This window comes from Ascaphus truei, chromosome 16 (genome assembly GCF_040206685.1).
Source record: "Ascaphus truei isolate aAscTru1 chromosome 16, aAscTru1.hap1, whole genome shotgun sequence".
NCBI lineage: Eukaryota > Metazoa > Chordata > Amphibia > Anura > Ascaphidae > Ascaphus > Ascaphus truei.
In genome coordinates, this window is record NC_134498.1 from 1,238,482 (window position 1) to 1,263,588 (window position 25,107).

General features: G+C 45.9%; 1 protein-coding gene across 3 annotated transcripts in view; it reads left to right on the forward strand.

The window, feature by feature from the left end:
* The first annotated feature begins 20,801 nt into the window (after window positions 1-20,801).
* LOC142467251 (DNA-directed RNA polymerases I and III subunit RPAC2-like) overlaps window positions 20,802-25,107 on the forward strand; it is a 48,846-nt gene continuing 44,540 nt past the window's right edge. The window contains exon 1 of one of the 3 annotated variants that reach the window (XM_075572708.1): window positions 20,802-20,934. In XM_075572708.1, coding sequence (XP_075428823.1) covers window positions 20,896-20,934 — 39 coding nt within the window. In that variant the 5' untranslated portion in view covers window positions 20,802-20,895. Of the gene's footprint in view, window positions 20,968-25,107 lie in introns of all 3 variants that reach the window. The other 2 variants (XM_075572707.1, XM_075572706.1) reach the window with 2 other exon arrangements.

Genomic DNA, 25,107 nt, shown 5'->3' on the forward strand with positions numbered 1-25,107 from the left:
GCCAGACAGCACTGGTAAACCAGTGCTTCAGCACAGGAGTCCAGAGCGGCCTGTGCAAGGAGAGAGCGAGCTACAGACCTCAGGACTCGTGATTGGCCTCTGCTAAGGGTAGGGCAGCAGACCACAGGAACAGGAAGCAGGAGGATACACGGGAGGTACTCCGCTTCAGCAGAGGAACCAGGACACGGCCTCTGCTATGTATAATGAGCAGCAGGCCCCAGGAACCAAACAGATAGGCTCTGTAGAGAAAGGACAGCAAGCCTCAGGAAACCGGGAGCTGAAGTCAGAACTGGAGTGACCTCCGCTTCAGCACAGGAACCAGGAACACAGCCTCGGCTATGAAGAATGGGCAGCGGCCCCAGGTACCGGTAGATAGGCTCTTGCTGTGGAAGGATAGCAGGCCTCAGGAAACAGGGAGCTGAAGTCGACACTGGAGAGACCACCGCTTCAGCACAGAAGACAGGAACAGGCCGCTGCGTGCGACTAGCAGCCGACCTCAGGAAACAGGGATCTGAAGTTAACATGAAGAGTACTCCGCTTCAGCACAGGAACAGGCCACTGCATGAGACTAGCAGCCAGCCTCAGGAAACAGGGATCTGAAGTTAACATGAAGAGTACTCCGCTTCAGCACAGGAAACAGGAACAGAACTCTGCGTGAACTAGGGAATAGAACTAGAGAGATTAGTACACAACAGAGCCAAGCCTTAGGGCTTGTGGCAGAACACTTGTGACAACCAGGAAGGGTTATGCTCGGCAGGGAAGCATTGTGGGAAAGGTGTCTTTAAAGGTCAGTGAACCAATAGCAGAAGGGGCGTGTGGCAGCACTGCTTTAATAAGTGAACACAGGGTGGAGCTGCAGCAAAGGTCAGGAGCAGTATTCCAGGGCTGCACGGGTCTGTAAGGCAAGGCAAATCGCAAACTAAGGTGCGGATCCGTTACATATAGAAAGTAAATGTATGGTTTACAGTCACATGTTTTAAAAACAAATTCTTTATTCATAAAATATACAAACCGCAACATCTCCTTTATCAAAGAACGGCAAGTCAAAACATATACAGTGGGATGGTGTGCAAAACAGTCTGCACCAGTACAGTCCTCGAGGGCAGCAGACAGGCCCGGTTTTCAGGACAACCTTGAAACCCGTGCCTGTTTGCGTCCATCAGGGGCTGGAATTGTGCAGGTCCTGTGTGTGTGTACAGCAAGTTAAAACATTTATGTCTAAATACAAGTTAAAAAACACACAACAACATCTTCTTTATTTAAGTACAGCAGGACAAAACATGTACAATACAGTTCAGCACAACAGTATGGTCTTACCTGTGATTAAAAAAATTCTTTATTCATAAAATACAGTATACAAAATGCAACATCTACTTTATTAAAGAAACATAAAGTATACAGTACAGTGGGATGGTGTGCAAAACAGTCAGTCAGGCCTGCACTACTACAGTCCTCGAGGGCAGCAGACAGGCCCGGTTTTCAGGACAACATTGAAAACCGTGCCTGTTTGCGGCCCTCAGGGACTGGAATTGTGCAGGTCCTGTGTGTGTGTACAGCAAGTTAAAACATTTCTGTATAAATACAAGTTAAAAAACACACAACATCTTCTTTATTTATGTACAGCAGGTCAAAACATGTACAGTACAGCACAGTTCAGCACAACAGTATGGTCTTACAGTTCCTGTGATTAATCCAGAAAGTCCACCACATTGTCCATCCATGGCCAATTCCTTGCATGGCACAAAACGCCATTAATGCAGTCTCGAATGCCTTTCATTACAGGATCTGTAATTAGATAAAAGCGCCGCATTTCTTTCTGAAATTGCAGGAAGCACCTTTTTAACGCAATTTCCGTCGTAGTTCACTTTGAAGGCCCAGTCGCAGTACAACGAGTAGGGAACATGGTGCTTAAAAAGTAACAAGGCATACTTGTGGGGTGCACCCGCACTCATCACCCTATACTTCTGCCTAAGCGACGGTGTCAGATCGCGCAGGGTGATGTTGGGCACCGTATCGATGCGAGCGAATGTAGGTCTTCTGCGAGCGGGTGTGCTTGAGGCGACGGGCGATGGTAGGTTGTCTGGGAGGAAGCTTTCCTCCGGTCTTGGTCGCCGTGTTGTCTCCTGTCGTGGTCTTGACAGGGTTGTCATGTCCTCCTCAACGGCATACATGTACACTACATCTTCTGGTGGAGGGGGTGCGCTTGGTGATGGAAGGGGGTCGATGCTCCCATTCATCACATCCATGTCACCCCCCTGCTCAGGCGTCGGGGAAACAGGGGCATTAACACCGAGCAAACGATGTATACCCACTATGTCAGCCTCTATCTTCTCCATCCGTCGATCCATACGTTGATCCATATCTAGCATCCGTTGATCCATATGTATCATCCGTTGATCCATATGTAGCATCCGTTGCTCCACATTTAACATGGTCTCCAGAAGCAGATCTATCTTTGCTAGCACAATAGAGTTCCCGGGGAGATCCACACTTATCCCATTCAGCATCCGGTCTAACGAGCTGCTTCTTGTGCATGGCGTGTGGACATCTGGGTTGATGGGTGCAACGGAGGATGAGATGGGGGTTCCATGGAGAGAAGCGGCAGCAACATCGAAGAAGGGTGGAGGAGGTGACCTGTGGATATCCGGTAGAGGAGAAGCGGCAGCGTCGTCGAAGAGGGATGGAGAAAGTGACCTTTGGATTTCCGGGCGAGAAGCAGAGTCGTCTAAGAGCAAAGGACAAAAGTGACCTGTGGATTAAAGAGGCGGCAGCGTCGTCGGATAGAACCGGAGAAGATGGCCTGTGGGTTTCCGGGAGGGCGGCGACAGCGTCGAGGACGAGGGGTGGAGAAGACAGGCTGAAGATTTCCGGAACAGCGGCGGCAGAGTCGTCGAAGCGTATGGGAGGTGTTGGTCTGCGGGTTCGATGGGTTGGCTGCCAATCGTTTTGCGTCGAGAGTACATCACCGTATATCTTCTTGACATAATAAGGCTGACGTCTATGAAAACCCTTAGCCTTTGGGGTCAGCAGAAGGTTTTCTTTATTGGCCTTAGCCTTTTGCTTTGGCGTTGGCTTGGAAATGGCTCCCGCTTTTCGCTTTTTCTGCATGACAGGCACGGCGAGAGGGTTCCTGCGTCCGTAGAATCGGGGTTGCTCCATGGAAGCAGGTGGCACAATGCAGTATCTGGATAAGGGCAAGTTCAGATAAAGATCATCGAGTGGTGGGTTATGCAAAGTGTGTAACCTTTTATGCATGGCGGCGAGGTACAGGTGCTGAAAGTGGGCGTACTCTAATGTGAGTCATTACCGTATAAATACACCATCCATTTTGTGGATTCACTGCACATTGAATACACATCGACTAAACATGGAATATACATTCTTGTGTTTGTATTTCTTTCTACTCGCAGCAATGGTTATTAAAAAGATTTCCAAGGATCTCAGCATGCGAATTAAGGAGATATACACGAGCGGACACCGAATTGCTGCTATCCAACGCTGGTTAGCTACTTCTGGCTTCGTTGTGCCAGCAACCACTGTGAGCTATCATGCACACGGAAAAAACAGAGAACGCAAAAGGGCACCAAGGGTAACTAACGCGTAAGTATATTTATAAAACTTTGAAAACAAATTTTGATCCAAAAATGTACTGTACATCTACAGTACTGTATCTAATATTTTTTGTTTTATATTACAACAGTATATATATTTTGTATATTTATATTTATATTACAACAGTGTATATATTTTGTATATTTATATTTATATTACAACAGTATATATGTTTTGTATATTTACATAACAACAGTGTATATATTTTGTATATTTATATTTATATTACAACAGTGTATATATTTTGTATATTTATATTTATATTACAACAGTATATATATTTTGTATATTTATATTTCAACAGTTTTATATTGTTGCATACTGTATTAATAGAACAATATATTGTATCCTCTTGATCTACTGTCTCTAATTTTTTTACGTACCGGAATGTTTTTCTTTACATTGTAGGGAGACAACTCTTCTGGTGGACAAAATAAGTGAGGAGAATGATGAGAGGAATGCATTAAGGGTCAAATACACTCTGCAGGAAAATCACAATCTCGCTGTATCCGAGACCAGCATAAAGAAGATGAGACGCAGCATTGGATGGAAATATGGACGTGTGAGGTTAGTACTGGACAGTACAGGAGGTAAAAGTGTTGTTTAGGAAACTGTACTGTACCGCTAAAATTATTTATTCCTTGTCATTACAGAACGTACCCCATGATAAGGGACGCAAACAAAATCAAAAGAGTGGTCCAGGCCCAGGCATGGATCGACAGTGGGGAAAATTTCCAGGATTGCATCTTCACTGACGAGTCTACTGTGTCGCTGGAGAGATTTGCAAGCTTTGCATTCCACAAAAAAGGTCGCATATCTTTGAAGCCGCGGCCAAAACACCCCGTGAAGCTGCATGTGTGAGGTGCCATCTCTAGGCGTGGACCAGGATGCATTGTCATCTTTGAAGGTAAAATATATGAAATATAATGTAGCCTTATGCACTGTACTTTACTAGTGTAACCTTACTGTATGCACTGTACTGTACTATTGTGCAGTTTTTTGAGCACTTTTCTTTTCTTGCTATAGGAATCATGAATAAAGCTTTCTTCCAAGACAACATTGTCCCTGAGATAGTGCAATACATCACACGCGAGTTCCCAAATGGTCACCGCTTCTACCAGGACAACGATCCGAAGCACACCGCATCAACAGCGCATATCCTTGAGCGCGGAATCAACTGGGTGAAGACGCCAGCGGAGAAAGTGCGGTAACCGTGTCTCATTTGTTTCCCACATTTTTACTGTGTACTGTATCTTTTAAACTTATTGTCCTTTTTTTCCAATGACAGATCGCCAGACTTCAATCCGATCGAAATGGTCTGGCATCAGCTGAAGGACCATATCCGGAAAGTGGCGGAACACTCCAAAAAGGACGAGTTGTTGAAAGGCATAATGAGTTTTTGGAACGATGTACTCACCGTGGAACGCTGCAATAAATATATTGCCACTGTGTTGCCCATTGTCATCGCGCATAATGGGCAAGTATCAGGAAAGTAGTACTGTGCGGTAGTATTGTAAGTACAGTATGATACAGGTAAGTATAGCACAGATTTTTTCTTTCCCAATAGTCAGAGTATACAGTAGTTACAGTTTTTTTCTTTACAGAGAGAGCAGCACCAGCCATCAGGTTACAGTACATAGTATTTAACAGTAGTCAGAGTATACAGTAGTTCCAGCATATACTAGTTTGACAGTACTACAGTAACTGCCTACTAACTGCTCAATTTTTTTCTTTCCAGAGAAAGCAGCACCAGCCATCTACAGTAGTACTACACATCACACAATGCCATAATATAGTACGCACATAACTGCACTCATTTTTTGTTTTCTTGTCGTTTCAGGAAAAAAGGGTGGCCTGGGGGGAGGTGGGGTTTTGTGTCCAGTCTAATCTGTTTGTACAGTAAAATGTACAGTATATAAACAGCAGTAATGATGTACACAAAACCTCTCCTCTCTCAATGAACTACTGTACTGTACACAGAATGAGGAACAAGATAAAGACAGAAAAAACAATATTACTATATATATATATATATATATATATATATATATATTATACATTACAGTATATATTATTAAATAATATTCTTATAAATGTGCATTATTCATGTTTCCCCATGTTTTAGAAATGTTTTCTAAATGTTTATCCAATTTCAATCTGCCAAAAAAACTTATTTTTTGGTTCCTGATAAAATAAAATAAATATTTATTCACATTCCCGCTAGTCATAATCATTTACAACAACTACAATCCCCCCCCACCCCTACAGTACACCGATGAATCAGTTAATAGTTTTTTTAACTCTCAATTCTCACAATGCTGTGCAAATCGGATTTACATTTCAAAATCGAGAAGGGATTTTCCAAAGCGTTACCGTAAACAAAGCCTCAAAGGGTTGGTGGGTGGGTGGGTGATTACACGCAGGCACACTGAGGCTTTGTAGGTCGGCTATGGACGGATTAAGAACACAATGGCAATATTCAGAAAATTAACGACTCTGTGGAGAGAGGGGGTTGGGTGTCTCATTCGCAGTAAGCAGCAAGCTCCCATCTCTAAAAGGATTAGAGTACACGCAGGCGCAGTGAGGCGACTGACGGATTAAAAACACAATGACTAACTAACTTCAGAAAATGAATGACTCTGTGGAGGTGTCTGTCGATAAGAGTTTGTGTGTGCGTGGGGAGGGATGAAGGATTAGTTGTGCAGCAGTTCAAAGAAATAACATACTGTACTGTACTGTAGAGTACAGTAATTTCAAAAGGCAGTTCATCATAATACTGTAATTTGATCCCTACAGCCCCCAAATACAGTACATAAAAAGCACACAAATCAACCATGTGCAGGCAAACGCACAGATTTAATATCGTAATATCAAGATTATATTTGCAGGCTTGTGGATAAAATAACAGTTAAAAAATCATAATTAAAAATTTTTTGGGGGGCACTCAAGCAAGCAGTAGTGGGTGAAGTTACAGGCGCATCTCAAAGAGAAATAAACGCAGGCGCAGTGAGGCTTTATAGGTCGGCTATGGACGGATTCAGAACACAATGGCAATATTCTGAAAATGAACGACTCTGTGGAGAGAGGGGGTTGGGTGACTCATGAGCAGTAAGCAGCAAGCTCCCATCTCTAAAAGGATTAGAGTACACTCAGGCGCAGTGAGGCAATAGACGCTCGGCTAGGGACGGATTAACAACACAATGGCAAGATTCAGAAAATTAACGACTCTGTGGAGAGGGGGGGTTTGGGTGACTCATGCACAGTAAGCAGCTAGCTCCCATCTCAAAGAGAATTACACGCAGGCGCAGTGAGGCTTTGTAGGTCAGCTATGGACGGATTCAGAACACAATGGCAATATTCAGAAAATTAACGACTTTGTGGAGAGAGGGGGTTGGGTGACACATGCGCAGTAAGCAGCTAGCTCCCATCTCAAAGAGAATTACATGCAGGTGCAGTGAGGCTTTGTAGGTCGGCTATGTACGGATTAAGAACACAATGGCAAGATTCAGAAAATGGACGACTCCGTGGAATTTCAAATCCTTGAGCTAGCGTTCGTGGGGGAGGGGGCTGCAGGGTACAGATGCATGAAGTTCAAAGCTAAAGACATACTTTGATTTCAAAAGGCAGTTCATCATAATAATACACCCCCAAATACAGTACGTAAAAAGCACACAAATCAACCATGTGCAGGGTCGCAGTCAAAAGCTACAGCACAGATTGAATATCGTAATACAGTATGATGGGTTATTCAGTCTCTTGTGGAAAAATAAAATGACAATAAAAATTTTTCATTTTTTTTTTGGTCACTCACTCAGGCAAGCAAGCAAGCAAGCAGTGGTGGGCGAAGTTACAGGCGCATGCGCAGTAAATTCCTGCTGTCAAGCATGAATGTGATTGAAACCAGACACACGTTCAAAGAAATGGTGTGGGAGAGATGTACTGCATTGCACAGAAGATAAGAAGTTGAAATACCCTGCAGTGCAGTTAATTATCCTAAGCGAGGGGAGAGCGCTGTATATGCCGAAATGTGACACTGTTACAGTACTGTACACGCCTATGCGTTTCAACAATTTTCAAATGTGACATACCGTACAGCAGCACAGCACTGCAAATGCATGTATACTTTAAATATGCAAATTTACAATTACTGCGCGCGCACACACAGACTGTGCACTGATGTAGGTTGAACCGCGAAGGTATTAGACTTCCAAGACAACAGCTCGCAAACGCCCCCCTGAGTTTTTACACGGCATTGCAGTATTGCAGACAGCGAGAATAAAATGCTAATATCACAAGCACGAAAATAACGCAGTTCACTCCAGGCGAAAACGACAAAAAAACGCACCTAACCGGGATAATCTGAGAACCGCGGATCTAGCCGTTTTAGACTCAGATCGGCCGCCACTGTATGCTGTACATGGAAAATCAATTATTATCACCAAATTGTTGCCCGTAATGGTATATAACAACATACAGGCAAATACTGTAACGCCTGTATGCCCGCAGACCTGGCCAGTCCCCAGTACTGAGGTGGGTAAGGTTATAACACGCACCCACAGCAGTGACGGCGTGCCCGGAGTGTGGTAATGTGTTGCTGGGCCTGTAGAGAAAAGGTTAGCAGATACTTGCAATGTCCTGGGTATGAGAGTTTGGATAGTAATGTCCGTGTGCCAGAGTTCAGGGGAAATAGAGAGCAGCGTAACCAAGTCCATAAGCCAGTGCTCGAGGATAGGAGAAGGCAGCGTAAACGTATCCGAATGCAGCATCCAAGGGCAGGAGAAGGCAGGGTAATCCAATTCAAAGCAGAGTTCAAGCCAAGGAGATCCAAAGTTAAACAGGGACAGGAAACAGCACTGTAAGAGACAAGAGAGCCAAGCATAGAGACTGCACACATACACTGGCGACACACTTTATTCGAGCTCGGCTAGTCCCACGAATTCGGGTATACCCGGGTGTATTGAGGTTTGTGACTGTTATCTGCCCGAGTGCATTGAGTTATTTTCCGGCAGGGATTGAAGCATTTTATTCCCGTTGGCTGCAATACTGCACACTACATATATATATACTGCATTACAATTCATGAATTTATGCCATCTGGTAGACACGCAAAGCATTGCAGCCTATTAAATCCTAATCATTATCATTTAACAGATCAGCCGCCCGTCAGCCAGGCATGAACCCAGGCTGGGAAGGCAAACGCAACGGGGCTTGTCAGAGGTGAGGAGCGGCGCATTCCAGGTATCTGCCAGGTACATACCGGGTATTTGCTCGAATAAAGTGTGTCGGTGCAGTAGGGGGCACAAGAAGCTATGCAGAGCAATGAGCAAGAGGACAGACAGGGGTTATAAAGGAGGGAGCACCAATGGGAGAGAGAGGAGTGAGGGGTTGAGCACCAATGGCAGAGAGAGGAGGAGCAGAGGGTAGAGTGAGGGGTTACAGAGATAAGTCAGAAGGAGAGAGGGAGGAGACAGGTAAATCAGACAGGGGAATAGCTTGCACACTATGAAGGGCGGAACAAGGGCTCAGAGAAGACCTACAAGTGGAGCATGTGCGCGTGCCTTCTGTAAGGGCTGGATGCGCACGCACAGTGTGTGCCAGGGAGCGCGCGGAGCATTGCGCCGTGGGGGCGCTCGCCATGGTTGGCGAGAGGGCAGCAGGGGCTGCTGAAGAAGGTAACATGACGGGAGAGGGAACAGAGCAGCGCCGCAAGCACTGAGTGCCGCGGGGGAGATCAGGAGTTTGGGGACAAGCGCGCACCTTGCGGGGAACGCGCGTGACAGCCGGACGCGCGTCCGGACAGGGCTCAGAGGAACAGGTGCGGGAGGAGGAAGGGAGAGATGAACGAGGAGGAGGAAGGTCAGAGGCAGGGAGAATGGGTGACGGGGACACATTGTGAGGCGTGAACCATCATAGTATCCCCCCCTTGAGGATCGATCTCCGGTCGATCCTGCCATGGTTTCTGGGGAAATTTTTGATGAAATTGCCAGAGGAGTTTGGGGGCGTGGATATGACGAGAGGAAATCCATGACCACTCCTCTGGACCATACCCCTTCCAATGAACGAGGAACTGTAAGTTGTTTCTGGACCAACGGGAGTCGATTATGGAATGAACCTCGTATTCCTGTTGTCCGTGAATGGTCACAGGGTTAGGTTTGCAAGAACGGTCCGGAAAGTGGGAGCTTTGGATGAAAGGTTTGAGCAGGGACACATGGAAAACTGAAGGAATCCTCATGGTGGGAGGAAGTGCCAAACGGTAGGCAACTGGATTAATCTTCTCCAGTATCTTGAAGGGACCCAAGAATCTCGGGGACAATTTCGGAGACGGGGTCTAGAGCCTTATATTTTTTGAAGACAACCACACTCTGTCTCCGGGTTTAAATGAAGGACCCGGTTGACGTCGACGATCTGCCTTTGTTTTTTGTCTTGAGACGGCAGTTTGTAGAGTCTTCAGAATCTTCCTCCAAGAGTTATGAAGAGTAGAGACATGAGAATCCGCTGCGGGAACACCAGAAAGGGAAGAAGAGAGGGGAAGACTGCTAGGGTGGAATCCAAAATTAATGAAGAAAGGGGACTCTTGGATAGATTCATTTTTAAGAGAGTTAATAGCAAACTCAGCCCATGGTAATAGATCCATCCAGTTGTATTGAGACTCGGAGGCAAAACATCTGAGATACTGCTGCGGCCGAGTTTATTCGAGCATTTGCCCGTTCTCGGCCGCAGCAGTAACCTGGTGCGCGCCGGAGGGTGCCGGGCGCGCGCCAAAGCAGCGGAGGAGCGCCCTCCGATCGGGGCTTTCTTCCTCCCGCTGCTGGGTCCGCCGGGTCCCCCGGAACCCCCTGCCGCCGTCCCCCACATCGCGGGACACCAGGGCTCCCTCGGGGAGCCCTGGACGTGCGTGCAGGGGGCGCAGGCACCCGATGACGCATGACCGCGCATCGGTGATGCGCGGCACGCTGAGGTAGTGCGGCTAGCACGCCGGGGCATCCCCCGGCTTGCGGTGCTAGCCGTGCTCGGATAAAACGTGACGCCTATGTAGTGCTCTAAAGTCTGATTCATTCTTTCCGTTTGACCGTTGGCCTGAGGGAAATCCCGAGTCTCTGAGAAAACGCACGCCAAAATTTAGAGATGAATTGAGAACCTCTGTCAGAAACAATTGAAATAGGCATACCGTGTAATCTGAAAATTTCTTTAGAAAAAATATCAGCCAAAGTAGCAGAATTAGGGAGACCCTTGAGGGGAATAAAGTGTGCATGCTTGGAAAATCTATCTACAGTACAACAACAAGAATGGTATTCATTCCTTTAGAATTGGGAAGCTCAACAATAAAGTCCATAGAGATACTGTATGTTTCCAAGGTTGTTCCGGAATGGGAAGGGGCATGAGAAGACCGGAAGGTTTGTGGTGAGCGGATTTACTCTGGGCACAAGCTTTGGTTAAATCAAAAATGTCTTTTTTCATCCCAGGCCACCAAAAGGTCCGTTTAATAAGATCTGCTGTTCTCTTGAATCCTGGATGGCCAGCAGATCTAGAAGAATGTCCCCAGAGAAGAATCTTGTTGCGAAAACGTGGAGCTGCGTATAAGCGTCCCTCCGGCACTTTAAGTCTCCTGGGAATGTGATCCTGGGCTTTGTTGATTTCATATAAAATATCAAAATTGTTGGCAGAAATTACACATTTGGCGGGGAGAATAGATTCATTGGAGTGGTTCTCCATGGCAAACTGGCGAGAGAGAGCATCTGCTTTGATATTTTTGGTACCGGGAATATAAGAAATTGTGTAGTTGAAACGGGAGAAAAACAGAGACCAACGAGCCTGACGAGAACCCAATCGTCGAGCCCCTTCAATATACAGTACATTTATGTGATCGGTGAGGATGGCAACAGACTCCTTGGTACCTTCGAGGAGGTATCTCCATTGCTGAAGAACCAATTTTATTGCCAGTAGCTCACGATTCCCAACATCATAATTTCTCTCAGCTGACGAGAATTTCAGAGAGAAAAAACCGCAGGGATGGAGCTTCTCCTGGAGAGAGGATCTTTGAGAGAGTACTGCACCGGCTCCTACATCAGAGCCGTCAACTTCTAACGTGAAGGGAAGTGAAGTATCAGGATGCGGTAGGGTGGGTGCAGAGACGAAGGCCTTTTTGAGAAATTCGAAGGCGTCAATGGCTTTGGGAGACCAAGTCGTAGGGTCAGCACCCTTTTTAGTCAGGGCGGTGATGGGTAGAGCAATGGAAGAAAAATTGCGGATGAACTTCCGGTAATAATTGGCAAAGCCAAGAAAGCGCTGCACGGCCTTGAGAGAGTTTGGCAGCGGCCAGTCGAGAACGGACTTCAATTTTTCTGGGTCCATAGAGAAACCTTGATTAGAGATGATATAGCCTAAGAAGGCTGTGGACGTTTGGTGGAACAAACATTTCTCCATCCTGGCATATAGACGATTAGCACGAAGCCTAGAGAGTACCAGTTTGGTATGGCGAATGTGCTCTTCCAAATCTTTAGAGAAAATGAGAATGTCATCCAAATATACGATAACAAATGTTCCTAACACGTCCCGGAAGATATCGTTCATGAACTCTTGGAAAACGGCAGGAGCATTGCATAGCCCGAAGGGCATCACTAAATACTCATAATGTCCAGATCGCGTATTAAACACGTTTTTCCATTCATCCCCTTTTCTTATGCGGATGAGATTATAGACCCCTCTTAAATCGAGTTTGTAGAAAATAGAGGCTCCTTGAAGACGATCGAAAAGTTCAGAAATTAGGGGAAGAGGATAATGGTTCTTTACCGTAATTTTGTTGAGTCCGCTAAAGACGATACAGGGTCTTAGAGATCCATCCTCCTTCTTCACGAAGAAGCCTGCCCCAGCAGGGGAGGTAGAGTTGCGGATAAATCCTTTCTCCAAATTTTCTTGGATGTAAGACGTCATAGCCTCAGTTTCAGGAACGGATAAAGGGTATGACTTCGACTTCGGGAGGATGGTTCCTGGAATTAAATCAATCGGACTATCGTAGGGACGATGGGGAGGAAGTACCTCAGATTGAACCTTATTGAAAACATCCAGGAACTCATGATACACCTCCAGCAGAATAGATAGGTCGGAAGGGACGGAATCCAAACCAGCGAGCACAGCAGCAGGAGGAGTGGTAGACAGAGGCTCGGGCGAAGAGGACCATTGGATAGGTAAAATATCGGTCCAATCTATGCGCGGATTGTGGAGCAGCAGCCAAGGCAATCCTAGAATGACCTGAACGGTGGGAGAATGGAATACATCAAAAACTATTACCTCCTTATGGCCATCTGCCATGGTCAACGTAAGAGGAATGGACTCCCAGATGATGAAGGCTGGCTGAAGCGGGCATCCGTCAATAGCTTCAAGCCCAATAGGTGCCTTTTTCTTGACCAAAGGAATTTGATTTTCAGAGGCGAAGGTGTGATCCAAGAAATTGCCGCCAGACCCAGAGTCAATGAAAGCTTTTACTTCCAATCGAAGGTTAGGGCCTTTCAGCGTTACAGGAAGCAAGAGTTTCTTTGGGAGGTCCTTAGGGAGAGAGGGGCAAGAAGAGATAGTACCCAGCAAATGCCCCTCTACCTTTACTGGGTGTTCCCGTTTCCCGGCTTCAGGGGACAGGAGGAAGAGAACGGGAACAGTGTCGCTCGTGACGTCGCTCCTGGGTACGCTGGTCCATGCGTACGCTCAGAGTAATCAACTCCTCCAGGGAAGAAGGCCGGGCATGAGTAGCAAGATCATCCTTTACGTTGTCAGAGAGTCCGTGCATATATGCGGTGGCAAGTGCCTCATCATTCCATCGGGTCTCTGCGGCGAGAGTACGGAACGCGATTGCGTACTTGACAGCAGATCTTCGGGCCTGTAAAATATAGAAGAGAGAGAATGCGGCTGTCTCGCGCCGTGCAGGAGTATCAAATACTTGCTGAAATTCGCGCCTGAATTTAGGATAATCTTGGGTCAGTTTGCTCTTAAGTTCCCAGAGGGGAGAAGCCCAAGCGAGGGCGTCCCCGGTAAGCAAGGCGTAGATGTAAGCCATTTTAGAACGACCAGTGGGAAACAGGGAGGGGGACATCTCGAATTACATCTCGCATTGGTTTAGGAAACCGCGGCAGGCGAGGGGGTCCCCATCGTAGCGATTAGGTGATGCAATACGGGGTCCAGAGTTGGCATAGGTCGTGGCAACCTGGGGTGCTGGAGCCATTGGTGTCTCCTGGAGAGAGAGGTTAGCCAATTGCTGGGAAACTGTGGACAGCTGATTGCTCACAAATTGTAAGGCCTTAAGTGAAACACCTGTACCCACCTCAGGGGGTCTGTATTTATTGGGCTCTGCACAATGTCATGCCTGTATGCCCGCAGACCTGGCAAGACCCCAATGCTGAGGTGGGAAGGGTATTACCACGCACCCACAGCAGTGAGGGCGTGCCCGGAGTGTGGTATGGCATTGCCAGGCCTGTTGAAATATAGTTAGAGATACTTGCAACGCCTTTGGAATTCAGACTAAGAATAATGATGTCCGTGCACCAGAGTCCAGGGATCCAGAAGTCAGAGTCGTCAAGTTCGTAAGCCAAAGTCCAGGGGTTACAGAGGTCAGCAATGTAGATTTAGTAAGCAGGGTTCAAGGGCATCAGAGAGCAGGGTAGTCCAGACGAGCAGGGGTCAAACCAGGGAAATCCAGGGATAAACAGGAGCAGGAACAAGCTGGAACACAGAGGAGAGCCAAGCATAGGACTGCACACACAGGGATAACAGAAGCTATGCAGAGCAATGATATAAAGGACAGACAGGGGTTATAAAGGAGGGAACACCAATAGGAGAGAGAGGAGGAGCAGAAGGTGAAGTGGGAGACATTAGGGATAGGTGAGGAGAAGAGGAGGAGACAGGGGAACCAGTAAGAGAGATTGCTGGCAGAGCATGAGAGGAGGAGCCAGGGGGCTGAAAAACCCTAGGAGCGTGTGCGCGCGCCCTCTGTAATACGAGAGTGCGCACGCACAGGCTGCGTCATGAGGCGCGCAGAGCGCCGCGCTGCGGGGACACCCGCAGAGGAGGATGCAGGAACAGAGGGAACAGCCGCTGGAGGTAAGGGGATGGGAGCAGATACCGAGGAGGGCTGAGAGTGGGGAACGCTGCAGCAGGGGCTCGGGAACCGTGCGGGTGCACGAGTCTTGTGGGGCACGCCCGGTAGTGCTGGGACGGCGTCAGAGGCTGCCGGAGAGGGACAGGTGTGGGTAAGAGAGCGTGTGACATCAGGGACACATGAAGGGGAATGAATCCCCTGAACCGTCACACAAGGTGAGATTGAGTGTGTTGGTGTGCAAATAAGAGAAGAAAGCATGTGGTTCAGTGAGAGACTCTGACCAGACCAAGATCAGGTCATCGATGTAACATTAGTAGGTGACAATGAGATGTCAATAGGGGTTCCTATCTCCAAACACATGGGACTGTTCCCACCAACCCATAAATAGGTTGCGTAGGAAGGCGCAAATGATGACCCCATGGCCGTACCACGTGTCTAGAGATAGAAACCCCCATCAAACATGAAATAATTGTGCGTGAGGAGGAATCGGATGCCATCCAGTAGAAAGCCAATCTGCGCCGGAGCTAGGGTGGCATCGGATTCCAAAAAGTGACGTGTAGCAGTGAGGCCAAGATCGTGAGAATTAATGGTGCTTAAGATGTGGCCTCCCTTTACACCATTACATCAGTAACCGAAGGCTATTAGCCACCAAGCTCGCTCTTGAGGAGTGGAGACACTTCTTAGAGGGTACGGAGAGTCCACTTACCATCCTATCGGACCATTAGAACCTTTTGTATATTGAAACCAACCAGCATCTAGGAGCTCGTCGGGCCCGATGGTCGCTTTTTTTTTCTCGATTTAATTTCATAATCTCGTTCATACCTGGATCTAAAAATCTGAAAGCTGACGCCTTTTCCCGCCAGTTCATAATAGAGGACAAACCCGAAGCCAAGTTGGAGAACATTCTTCCAGCCAAGTATATCCTGGCAGCTAATACCTTTGACGTGTTGGATATAATTGTTGCGGATCTGTAAGGAATCCACTCCTGGCTTTTACAGACATCTGCAGTTGCAAGCTTCCTCTGGCAATCAATGGCACATGTGCTGTCTCTCATTGCAGCTTCTGCTCGGTGCCCTATCATTGGAGGAATGCTCACACACCCTCCTCCTGTGATTGGATCTCCGCCCTTTATACCCTGGGCGTTGGCACTGAAACAGTGCCGAGCATAATTCCTACCCTGGACGTTACAGTCTCTGCCACAAGCCGCTCTGGCTTGTATCCTGGTATACTAACTTCTCTAGTTCTTATCCCTAGTTCCTAGTTCCTGAGGCCGCCTGCTAGTTCCATGCGGGGGCCCGTTCCTGAGTTCTCTGCTGAAGCGTTGTTTCCTGTGGCCGCCTGCTAGTTCCATGCGGGGGCCCGTTCCTGACTTCTCTGCTGAAGCGTTGTTTTCTGAGGCCGCCTGCTAGTCCCATGCGGGGGCCCATTCCTGACTTCTGTGCTGAAGTGTTGGTTTCCCGACGCTGCCCTGCGGTGTACTTCGGCCAGCCGGCTGTCTCCTCCTGCTGAGACCGGCGTCATGGGCCGAGGCCGCTCCTCACGAAGAGGCCACTCCCGCGCTCACGCTCCTAAGCTGAAGGGGGGAACTCCTGACTACCTGTTGCCAAACTCCTGCTTGAATAACGACGATGCTGCCTTCTCCAATCCTGACCCTGCTACGTACGACTACGAACTGCGCACTCCGGATCAGTCTGCGCGGACTAAGGTCGGTGATTATATAACCCCACCTCAGCCCCGCGGTCCGGTCCCGGTTTGTGGCGAGCACAATCGTAACAGGATCAGACCAACATTCCGGAGGGTCAAGAGGTTCCCGATGGTCGCCTCTTCGCGGCACCTTGCTTTCACAAAACGATTCGGGAGTGGGGCCATTTTGCCAAATCCGCCGGACACCCAGCCACCAGGAGAATATCTGATCTTATCACTCATAACTTATGATGGCCCAAGATCGATTTGGACGTGAAGGAGTTCGTCAAAGCATGTCCTACTTGCTCCCGCAACAAGACTCCCCGTAACAAACCTCAAGGAGTCCTACACTCTCTTCCCATCCCCGATCGCCCCTGGAACCACTTGTCCATGGACTTTATTGTCGAATTACCCATCTCCAGGGGTATGAATAACATTCTTGTGATCATCGACAGTTTTTCAAAGCAGACACATTTTGTTCCTCTTAAAGGCTTACCCAACTCTTCTAATCTAGCTGATATTTCATCAAAGAGGTCTTTCGTCTTCAGGGAGTTCCATTAACCATTATTTCCGATCGGGGCTCTCAATTTTAGCGCTCTTTCTCCCAAAGGCTAGGTATCTCTCTACACCTTTCATCCGAGAACCACCCGCAAACCAATGGCCCAACGGAGAGAACCATTGGAGCAGTACTTGCGCTGTTTTGTCTCTGACACACAGGATGATTGGGTTGCCCTTCTCCCTTGGGCAGAATTCGCCCACAACTCCCTTCGGAATGAGTCTACAAAAAATTCACCTTTTTTTGTCAATTTTGGATTCCACCCTCCCCGACTCCCTATCTCTTCTCCACTCTCTGGCATCCCAGCAGGAGACGAACGAATCCTGTTCCTACAAAGATCATGGAAAAAGATCCAAGAGAACCTTCAGACTGCTATTTCCAGACAAAAAATCCAAGCCGATCGCTATCGTCGCAAGACTCCAGAGTTCAAACCAGGAGACAGGGTATGGCTATCATCAAAAAACATTCGACTTAAAGTACCCACTCTCAAGCTGGCACCTAGATACTTGGGCCCTTATCTCATTCTAGAAAAAAATCAACCCAGTGGCATTCCGCCTACAACTTCCACCTGCTATGAAGATTCCTTCCGTCTTCCATGTCTCCCTCCCGCCTTTCAGAGTGCTCGTTTTCCAGATTCCTCTACCTCTCCTCCATCCCCTCGACTCGTACAGGGCCAACAAGAGTACGAGATCCAGACCATTTTAGACTCAAGAATTTCTAGAAAAAACGTGCAATACTTGGTCCATTGAAAAGGATATGGCCCTGAGGAACGATCCTGGATCGCTCACCATCAAATCCATGCCCCCGATCTCCTCAAATGGTTCAGAAGTGTCCCCTCAAGCCGTACTGGAGTCGCCTGGAGGTCGCTCCTGAGGGGGAAGGTACTGTAAGGTCTCGTGAGCCGCACAGACTCGCGTCCCCGCGCAGGCCAGAAGCACGCGCGCTCACTCGCACTCCACTCCGGCACCCGTTGCCGGCTTCTTGCAAACTCGCGCACTCCCGTGCACCCCCTCGTGCACACGCAGGGCTTCCCCCGCTGGAGCGGCACCCTCTACCCACGCAATGCACACCCCGCATCGCGGGATTGGACTCCGGATCACACACTCCCGAGCGACGTGTCAACAATTACCTATCAGGTTCATCACTTTCACCTGCCTAGCCACCCCCAACCTATCACTGCCTCTGCGGATTCACTGCCTGGGGGATTGGCTCCTTCTACCTATATATGCTCAGCTGTGTCACTGGCACATTGGCTGAGCATAGATTCCTGTTCCCTGTGCTTACCTCTCCTATCTTCTAGTTATCCTGCCTTGCCTCGCTTTAATTACCTGTATACCTACCTGCTTGCCTTTGGACTATTGCTTCTCTGGAATACTGACATCGGCTATCCTCGACTCTCCGCTACTCTCCAGCTCTCGGACATCTCCAGCGCAGACCTCGGCTACCAGTACCCTCTACGTTCCGGATTCCTCCTACCCAGACCTTGGCAAGTATTACGACGACTCTACCCTCTCCACTGCAGACCCGGCTATATCTACTATCCACACTCCAGACCGGACCCGGTGCCTGTTGGTGTCGTTATATCTATTCCCATCTCAGTACCGAGGGTCTTGTCTTGTTTGTGGTGAGCACAGCGTGACATTATGTAACTATGTATTGTAAACATCTATTATTTGTCATCTTAACTCTATGCCCAGGAAATACTTGAAAACGGGAGGTAACTCTCAATGTATTACTTCCTGGTAAAATATTTTATAAATAAATACATGACAAATATCCTGTATCCCGATATTTCTTTGCATGCCCCCAAGAGGGTATACATATGTTCACATTTAGCGGTCTTGAACATATCCCACAATCAATTTGAGGGGGCAATCGAGAGACCACACTGAACTGCAGAGAAATGTTCTGGATTTAAACCCTGGGGTCTCTTTACCCCATGGGTATGAATACATATTGGAAGTTTAAACATTTTCTTATTTAACTACAGGTATACCAGGATATTTGTCTGTCAGGAGTGCTTAGTAGTACTGTATATTCTCCCTCACTATGTTTCGTTACATGGATGTTTGGACTGTAGATTGAGATGTGTACTTTTAAAGACATTGTGAGAGGGACGACATGGTCTCAACACTGTGTTATTTGTTCCCTCACATAACTGCATCAAGCGTTTTCAGTTAATATACACACTGCTGCCTTTTACGGAACACACCTATTATTTTTGGCTTATTTTTTGGCAGTCATATGATTAATCTATGATGGATTGACAATAAACCCTACAAGAGGTTAATATTGTTATACATACTATGTTTATATAGACACTCAATATTCCAAAGATAGAGATATACATTCAGAATAATGTTAATAACATTTATACACTATTTTTCGCCTTTTTTTAAATAGTTTGTGTCAATCTTCAATATACCCTACCCTCATGTATATCATATTCTGATACACATTTTACGCACACTAAGAGTTTTGTAATATTTAATAGAATCAATCTGTGTATATAATGATCAGCAAGGCTATTCAACAGGCAATTGTTTTTATCCTATGTATGCAATTATGTAATTATATAATTTGTGTTTCTATACACACACTTCATATAATTTTTTATTTTGTGAACATCTAGTTGCCCATCAAACTGTTACCTGGTTTGTGGTCGACTTGTGGCTCTGAGCACGGCATCAATTCCGGTGTGGAATTATACTAAAGGAGGTGATATGTTCGAAGGATACTTACGCTTTGATAAAGCACTGATAAGCACTGATAAGTGCGAAACGCATAGGTTTCTTTTGCCTATTAGCTCATTCATGTTATGATGCTATAAGTTCAATAAACCTGTTTTTATCATCATTTTTTGTGCTTAGCCCTATTGCATTCTGCAGATTGCGCTCCCCTGATCTACAGCATAAGGTTTAGCAGGAAAGACTAAAGGACCTTAATACAGTAAGTACAGCTTAGAGCAGGGGTGGCCAACTCTAGTGCTCAAGAGCCGCCAACAGGTCAGATTTTCAGGATACCAATGCTTCAGCAAAAGGTGGCTCAATCAGTGGCTGTTTCTGACGGAGCCATCTGTGCAGAAGCAGGGATATCCTGAAAACCTGACTTGTCGGTGGTCCTTGAGGACTGGAGTTTACCACCCCTGGCTTAGAGGATAGAAGTGAGAGGGGAGGGGGGGATATGATAGAAACTTTTTAAATATATAAAGAGTTTCAACAAAGTACAGGAGTTAAGAATATTCAAAAGAAAGAGGAATAGCTTGCAGAGTGGCAGGCTAAGGGGGAAATGTGAAGGACTTCTTTTGTGGTACATTTGTGGAATAGCCTAACAACAGCCATGGTCGTGGCTAAATATAGTAAGGGAATTCAAACATGTTTGGCATAGACAGTCACATAAGACTAAATCCTCAATACGAAAGAAATCTAAAGATCAATTAGGGCCTGAGGTTTTACAGTGGGTTTATGGTGGGCCAAGGGGTTCTTATCTGCCCTTACATTTGTATGTTTAAGGAAACACATGGATCCTTATACATTCCTGTTACAGGAATTGTTCAGATTTGGGGCTTCAGAACGAAAAACAATGACATTTTAATTGTATGACTTGCAGGAGCAACACTAAACTGACTTATATATAAGGCCACTGATTATAAAATAAGTGACACTGACTCCCAGTGAGTAAGAGTCATATAAATGGTATTTATTAGCTCTGCAGCATCACATTAGATGTCTCGCCCATTGCTAGTACATGTTTGTGTTCCTGTTCTGTCTCTCTTTGCTGTGGATATTTGTTTCCATTCAAGTTGCTCTTGGATACATTACGTCACTGGCTCGGCGCATCTGACACACCCCGGCATAAACAAAGGGGCTGCAACTACAACTCCCACAATGTTGTGCTCTGTATACGTCACACGCGCGACACAACTTTCCGGCGCTGGGTGCTGGGGTTGAGAGGTATCATGGCAGGTGGTGCGGAGAAGAAGCCGGCTCTGGAGATGGTAGTGTACAGTGTGTATATCGCCTCTCCTCTGGTGCGCGATATGTAGTGATTTATGTACAGTATGTGTAGAAATCAGCCCCTGTGTTGTAAGAAACGAGTGAGGGCGGTCGAGTACATAGACAGAGCGTGTATGTGCTGGCTGATGTGCGTCCTGTATGTGCTGCGATTACAAGTACTAAAGGTTATTCTGATGATTTTATTTTTTATTTGCACAAAGTGAATTTATGGTCGGGTTCGGCCTCATTCTCAAAATACAATGACATACAGCCAAGCCTGAATGTGTGCCAGTCTGATCATGGGGATCTACTGTGTTTTAATTAACGTATGTGATACTAAAGTGTATAAGCATCAAATCATAAAGTGTGTGTGTATAACCCCAAAGTGTATACGCATATATCCCAGCATAATGGGGGTGTGTGTACCAAAGTGTATAAGCATCCTCCATCATAGCAGAAAGGGAATGTTCATAGTCCTTAAGTATAGAGACACAGATCACAGCACAAGGGGGTTATATATAATGGCTCAGAGTTTATAGCCTTTGATCATAGTAAAGGTGTGCATGGGATCCCGGGGTTTATAATGTAGAATCTGCAGTATATCAGCTATAGACTAGGAACTTTTTGACCTTTTCCTATTGTGGTACTTGGGGAATGTTAGGTGGATGCCTATTGTTTTAAACACATTATTTTTTAGCAGTGTGTGAGTTCTCTATCGGATCCTTAAGTGGTGCGATAGGAAAACGACATGTGCTCAGCTTCCTATGTATAAGTAATAATAGCATGTTCTTGTATAGCGCTGCTAGTTTTAATAAGTCCCAAATCAGTAAGAGGGCGTATTTGTGCATTTAAATGTACTTGTATTAATGTAATTGTACTCTAGTCATTAAAGCTGCAGTTCAGGCAATATCCTGCATGTGTTTTTTTTAATAAATCAGTTCTGTAGTAAGAAAAAATACTTTTAGCATTTTCTGTTTAAAAAAAAGAAAACAACTTTGAAAGACCAATTTTCTTGTATTCTAGTTTAACAAGCATGCTTGTTCCTATAGCAACGATTTACATTCCCCATATTTAAAGATGTCGCCAAACTTTGCCGATCAATAGATGGAGAACGAATTGACCGGCAGTTCTTTAGGTAATTAGAGATTGCCCACATGAAACTATTGAAGTAAAAAAAAAAATTAAAAAAAAAAAAAAAAGACTGAACTGCAGCTTTAATACAAAAGCCTGAAAAATGATAAGTGGGTAAGTGTATGTTATGTGTGATTTGGCAGTTTGGATATGGACAGTTTGTCTAAGAGTAAGCATCTTTGCAGCATAGAATATCTGATTCAACATATAAACAGACAATATTTGTAATATGTAACTTCGCCGTTTTTGATAGTGCTATGAATCCTAGAGATTATTAGTGAGTGCTATTCACTAGCAGCTCCCTTGTTTACTGCCATTCAAATTAAACCATGGCAAGAAATGCTGTTACAATTACTGGTGTCTAATTTCAGACAACCCTGATTCTTGCATAATAAGCCTAGAAAGCTGGTTTAAATACACAAAGCAAGTGAAAACAAAATACATAATAGGAGCGTCTAATTTTTTATGCTCAAATATGTCTTTATACTATTTTATAAAGGGACGGTGATCTAGTTTACGGCTTGTCCGTGTCTAATATATCTGGGTCTACACCGTATAACATGTAACTGGGAGTTTTCTGTTGGTTTCCTGGTAATATGTAGCCTTTCAGAATCCTATTTAATTAGCCATCTATGAATATACAAAATTAATATATCCTGTGGTCATAGTGACCATATGAGGGTGTACGTCTGTCACGGTAGCTTACAGGGTTATAATATACACCAAATAACTGGGTTGAATTGAATACGACTGTGATATAATATATAAGATATAAGAGATTTTATTCCTTAAAAGACAGATGGACACAATGTTGGACAAATAACAAACGGAATATATACACTTACTTAGGGAAGGGACAATGAAAGAACCAGGATTCAGGTTAGCAGTTCATCAGGCATCAGGTATCATTCAGGTAAAATCACGAAGAACACAGAGACAATGGACATAGAGCTTGCAATTGTTCATATGTGATTTGGGCTCTATCCCTAACATTGGGACTCAGGCATTGGAGAACAATTACCTGGGTCCAATTACCTTTTGCCAGCTAACGTGGGAAGCAATCTGGTACCTGCCCCCAGATAACTGGCACATCCGCACACTCCTCTAGTCAGTCCCATTTCTTGAACCCCACACTCAAAAGTTGGCGTCTGTAAGTCTGCCATTTGGGATTCTGACCCGGGAAACTCCGACCAGAGGTGTGAAGAATGACACTTAATACAAGTACCCACGTCCTGCTCTTCCCCGCCCTAGAATACTTAATCAGGGTGGGGGAGCCTTTGATCAATGGGCTTTCTGTAGACACACTGTCGCCCACTGGCCATTAACATACCTTATGGGCCAGTAGCTTTCGTGGGCTTTACTGTAGGCATAAAATATAGTGAACTTACAATATTTTATATACATAAAAATATTCCGTTCGGTTGGCTGAGCGAGCTAAAACTTGCCAGGCCTTCATGCCGGAAGGGACTCTCCATGGTGGCCAAGTTTCAGCTCGCTGCGACCCACCGAACCGGAGATACAATTTTGGATTTTATAACGACATGTTTCACAGATTGCATTTCTCCACCATTGGAGTCAATGGCAAAAACACAATTTAGACAGTCAACCATACTCCGTTCGGTTGATCGGAGAGGGCTGGAAATTGCATGGCAATCATGCCGGAGCTGTGACTGCATGGTGGCCAAATCCTAGTCCTTACCGAACCGGAGATAATGGTTTCAGATTTATGCACTTTTGCACTTCGCGTTTTAAAACCTAGTGGCTTTTCTTCGCCATTGTAGTCAATGGCAGCGACCCTCATGGCGGGCGCGACCCTTTCTCATGGCCATTGCCCGTCGGACCTGTTGGGGTCGAGTAAGGGGGTTCCCATGAGCTAGGGGCAAAAATAATTGGACTGCTAGCTATCCCAGAACCACAGGTATGATTTGAATATGTTTGAACTTGGCCGTGACAGAGTTCCCACGGCACTTTAGCGATCAAAGCTCTTTCTTGGAGATTGTAGCTATTTTCGGATACTGCGGTTTGGCAGGCATCCAACTCAGTTCTTAGAGAACGGACTCAAAGTATTCCCATTGAAATGCATTGCGCCATTCATTTCAATGGGGAGCTCCGCTCATCCTCTCGGGCGCCACCCGCTGGCCTTCCTCGGTATAGGGCCAAAAACCTTGAAATCTACATAGACTTCTATGGAGCTCCAATGGCGACCTATGGGACAGGGCTGCAAATGGGGTTAAAAAGGCAGGAAGGGGAACAAAGGGCCATAAACATACCAACACCGTTCACCCTTTCCCTTCCGACCTTATCCCGTGTATGTGCTTGGTGTACATACAGTATGGGTAAAAACACATGTGATCAGCGAAATACATTCAACCAGAAAGGGGAAACACATATTGTACTGAGGCAGGGAAATAAAAACACACAAAAGCATTATTACAGTTAACCCCTCGCCTCCCACACGAGGGTAGGGGTGGCCAGCAGGGGTGTAACACCTTTATTACCGGGCCAGCCCTCCCTCGTCACAACGTCATAGCACTGTTTTTTTTTAATTAACGTGAATTGTAATCCTTTTTTAAAGGGACCTATATAAAATAAACGTTACCCATCATTTAGTTGCAGTACCATGGGTTTTTTTATGGCAGTTTGACTGGTTCATATATAGCTTGCCTTCTATTCAATAATTGTGCACGGCTAGTAACGTTTTGGATTTATAATACATTATCACTAGATGGCACCAGAGTCATTTGCACTAAACCAAGCAATAACCCCTCTAGTGGCAGTTGACATTCTGAACATCGGGTGCAGATTAGGAGACATGTCATTGATGTGTGTAGAAATACACAAGATCAGAGATTACAAAAGTATTCCTAATGGTTGTCATTAACAATATGTTTAGATTTGAAATGAAATTGATTAAATAACTCTGCTTGATCTTATGAGTTTGGATGAGTTCCCTTTCCTAGTCTTGGTTATTAGGTTTTTTTTATCATTTCTATAGCAGGTTTTAGCTCACCTCTCCAGCAGTGCAAGATCTTTGCCAAAATTCC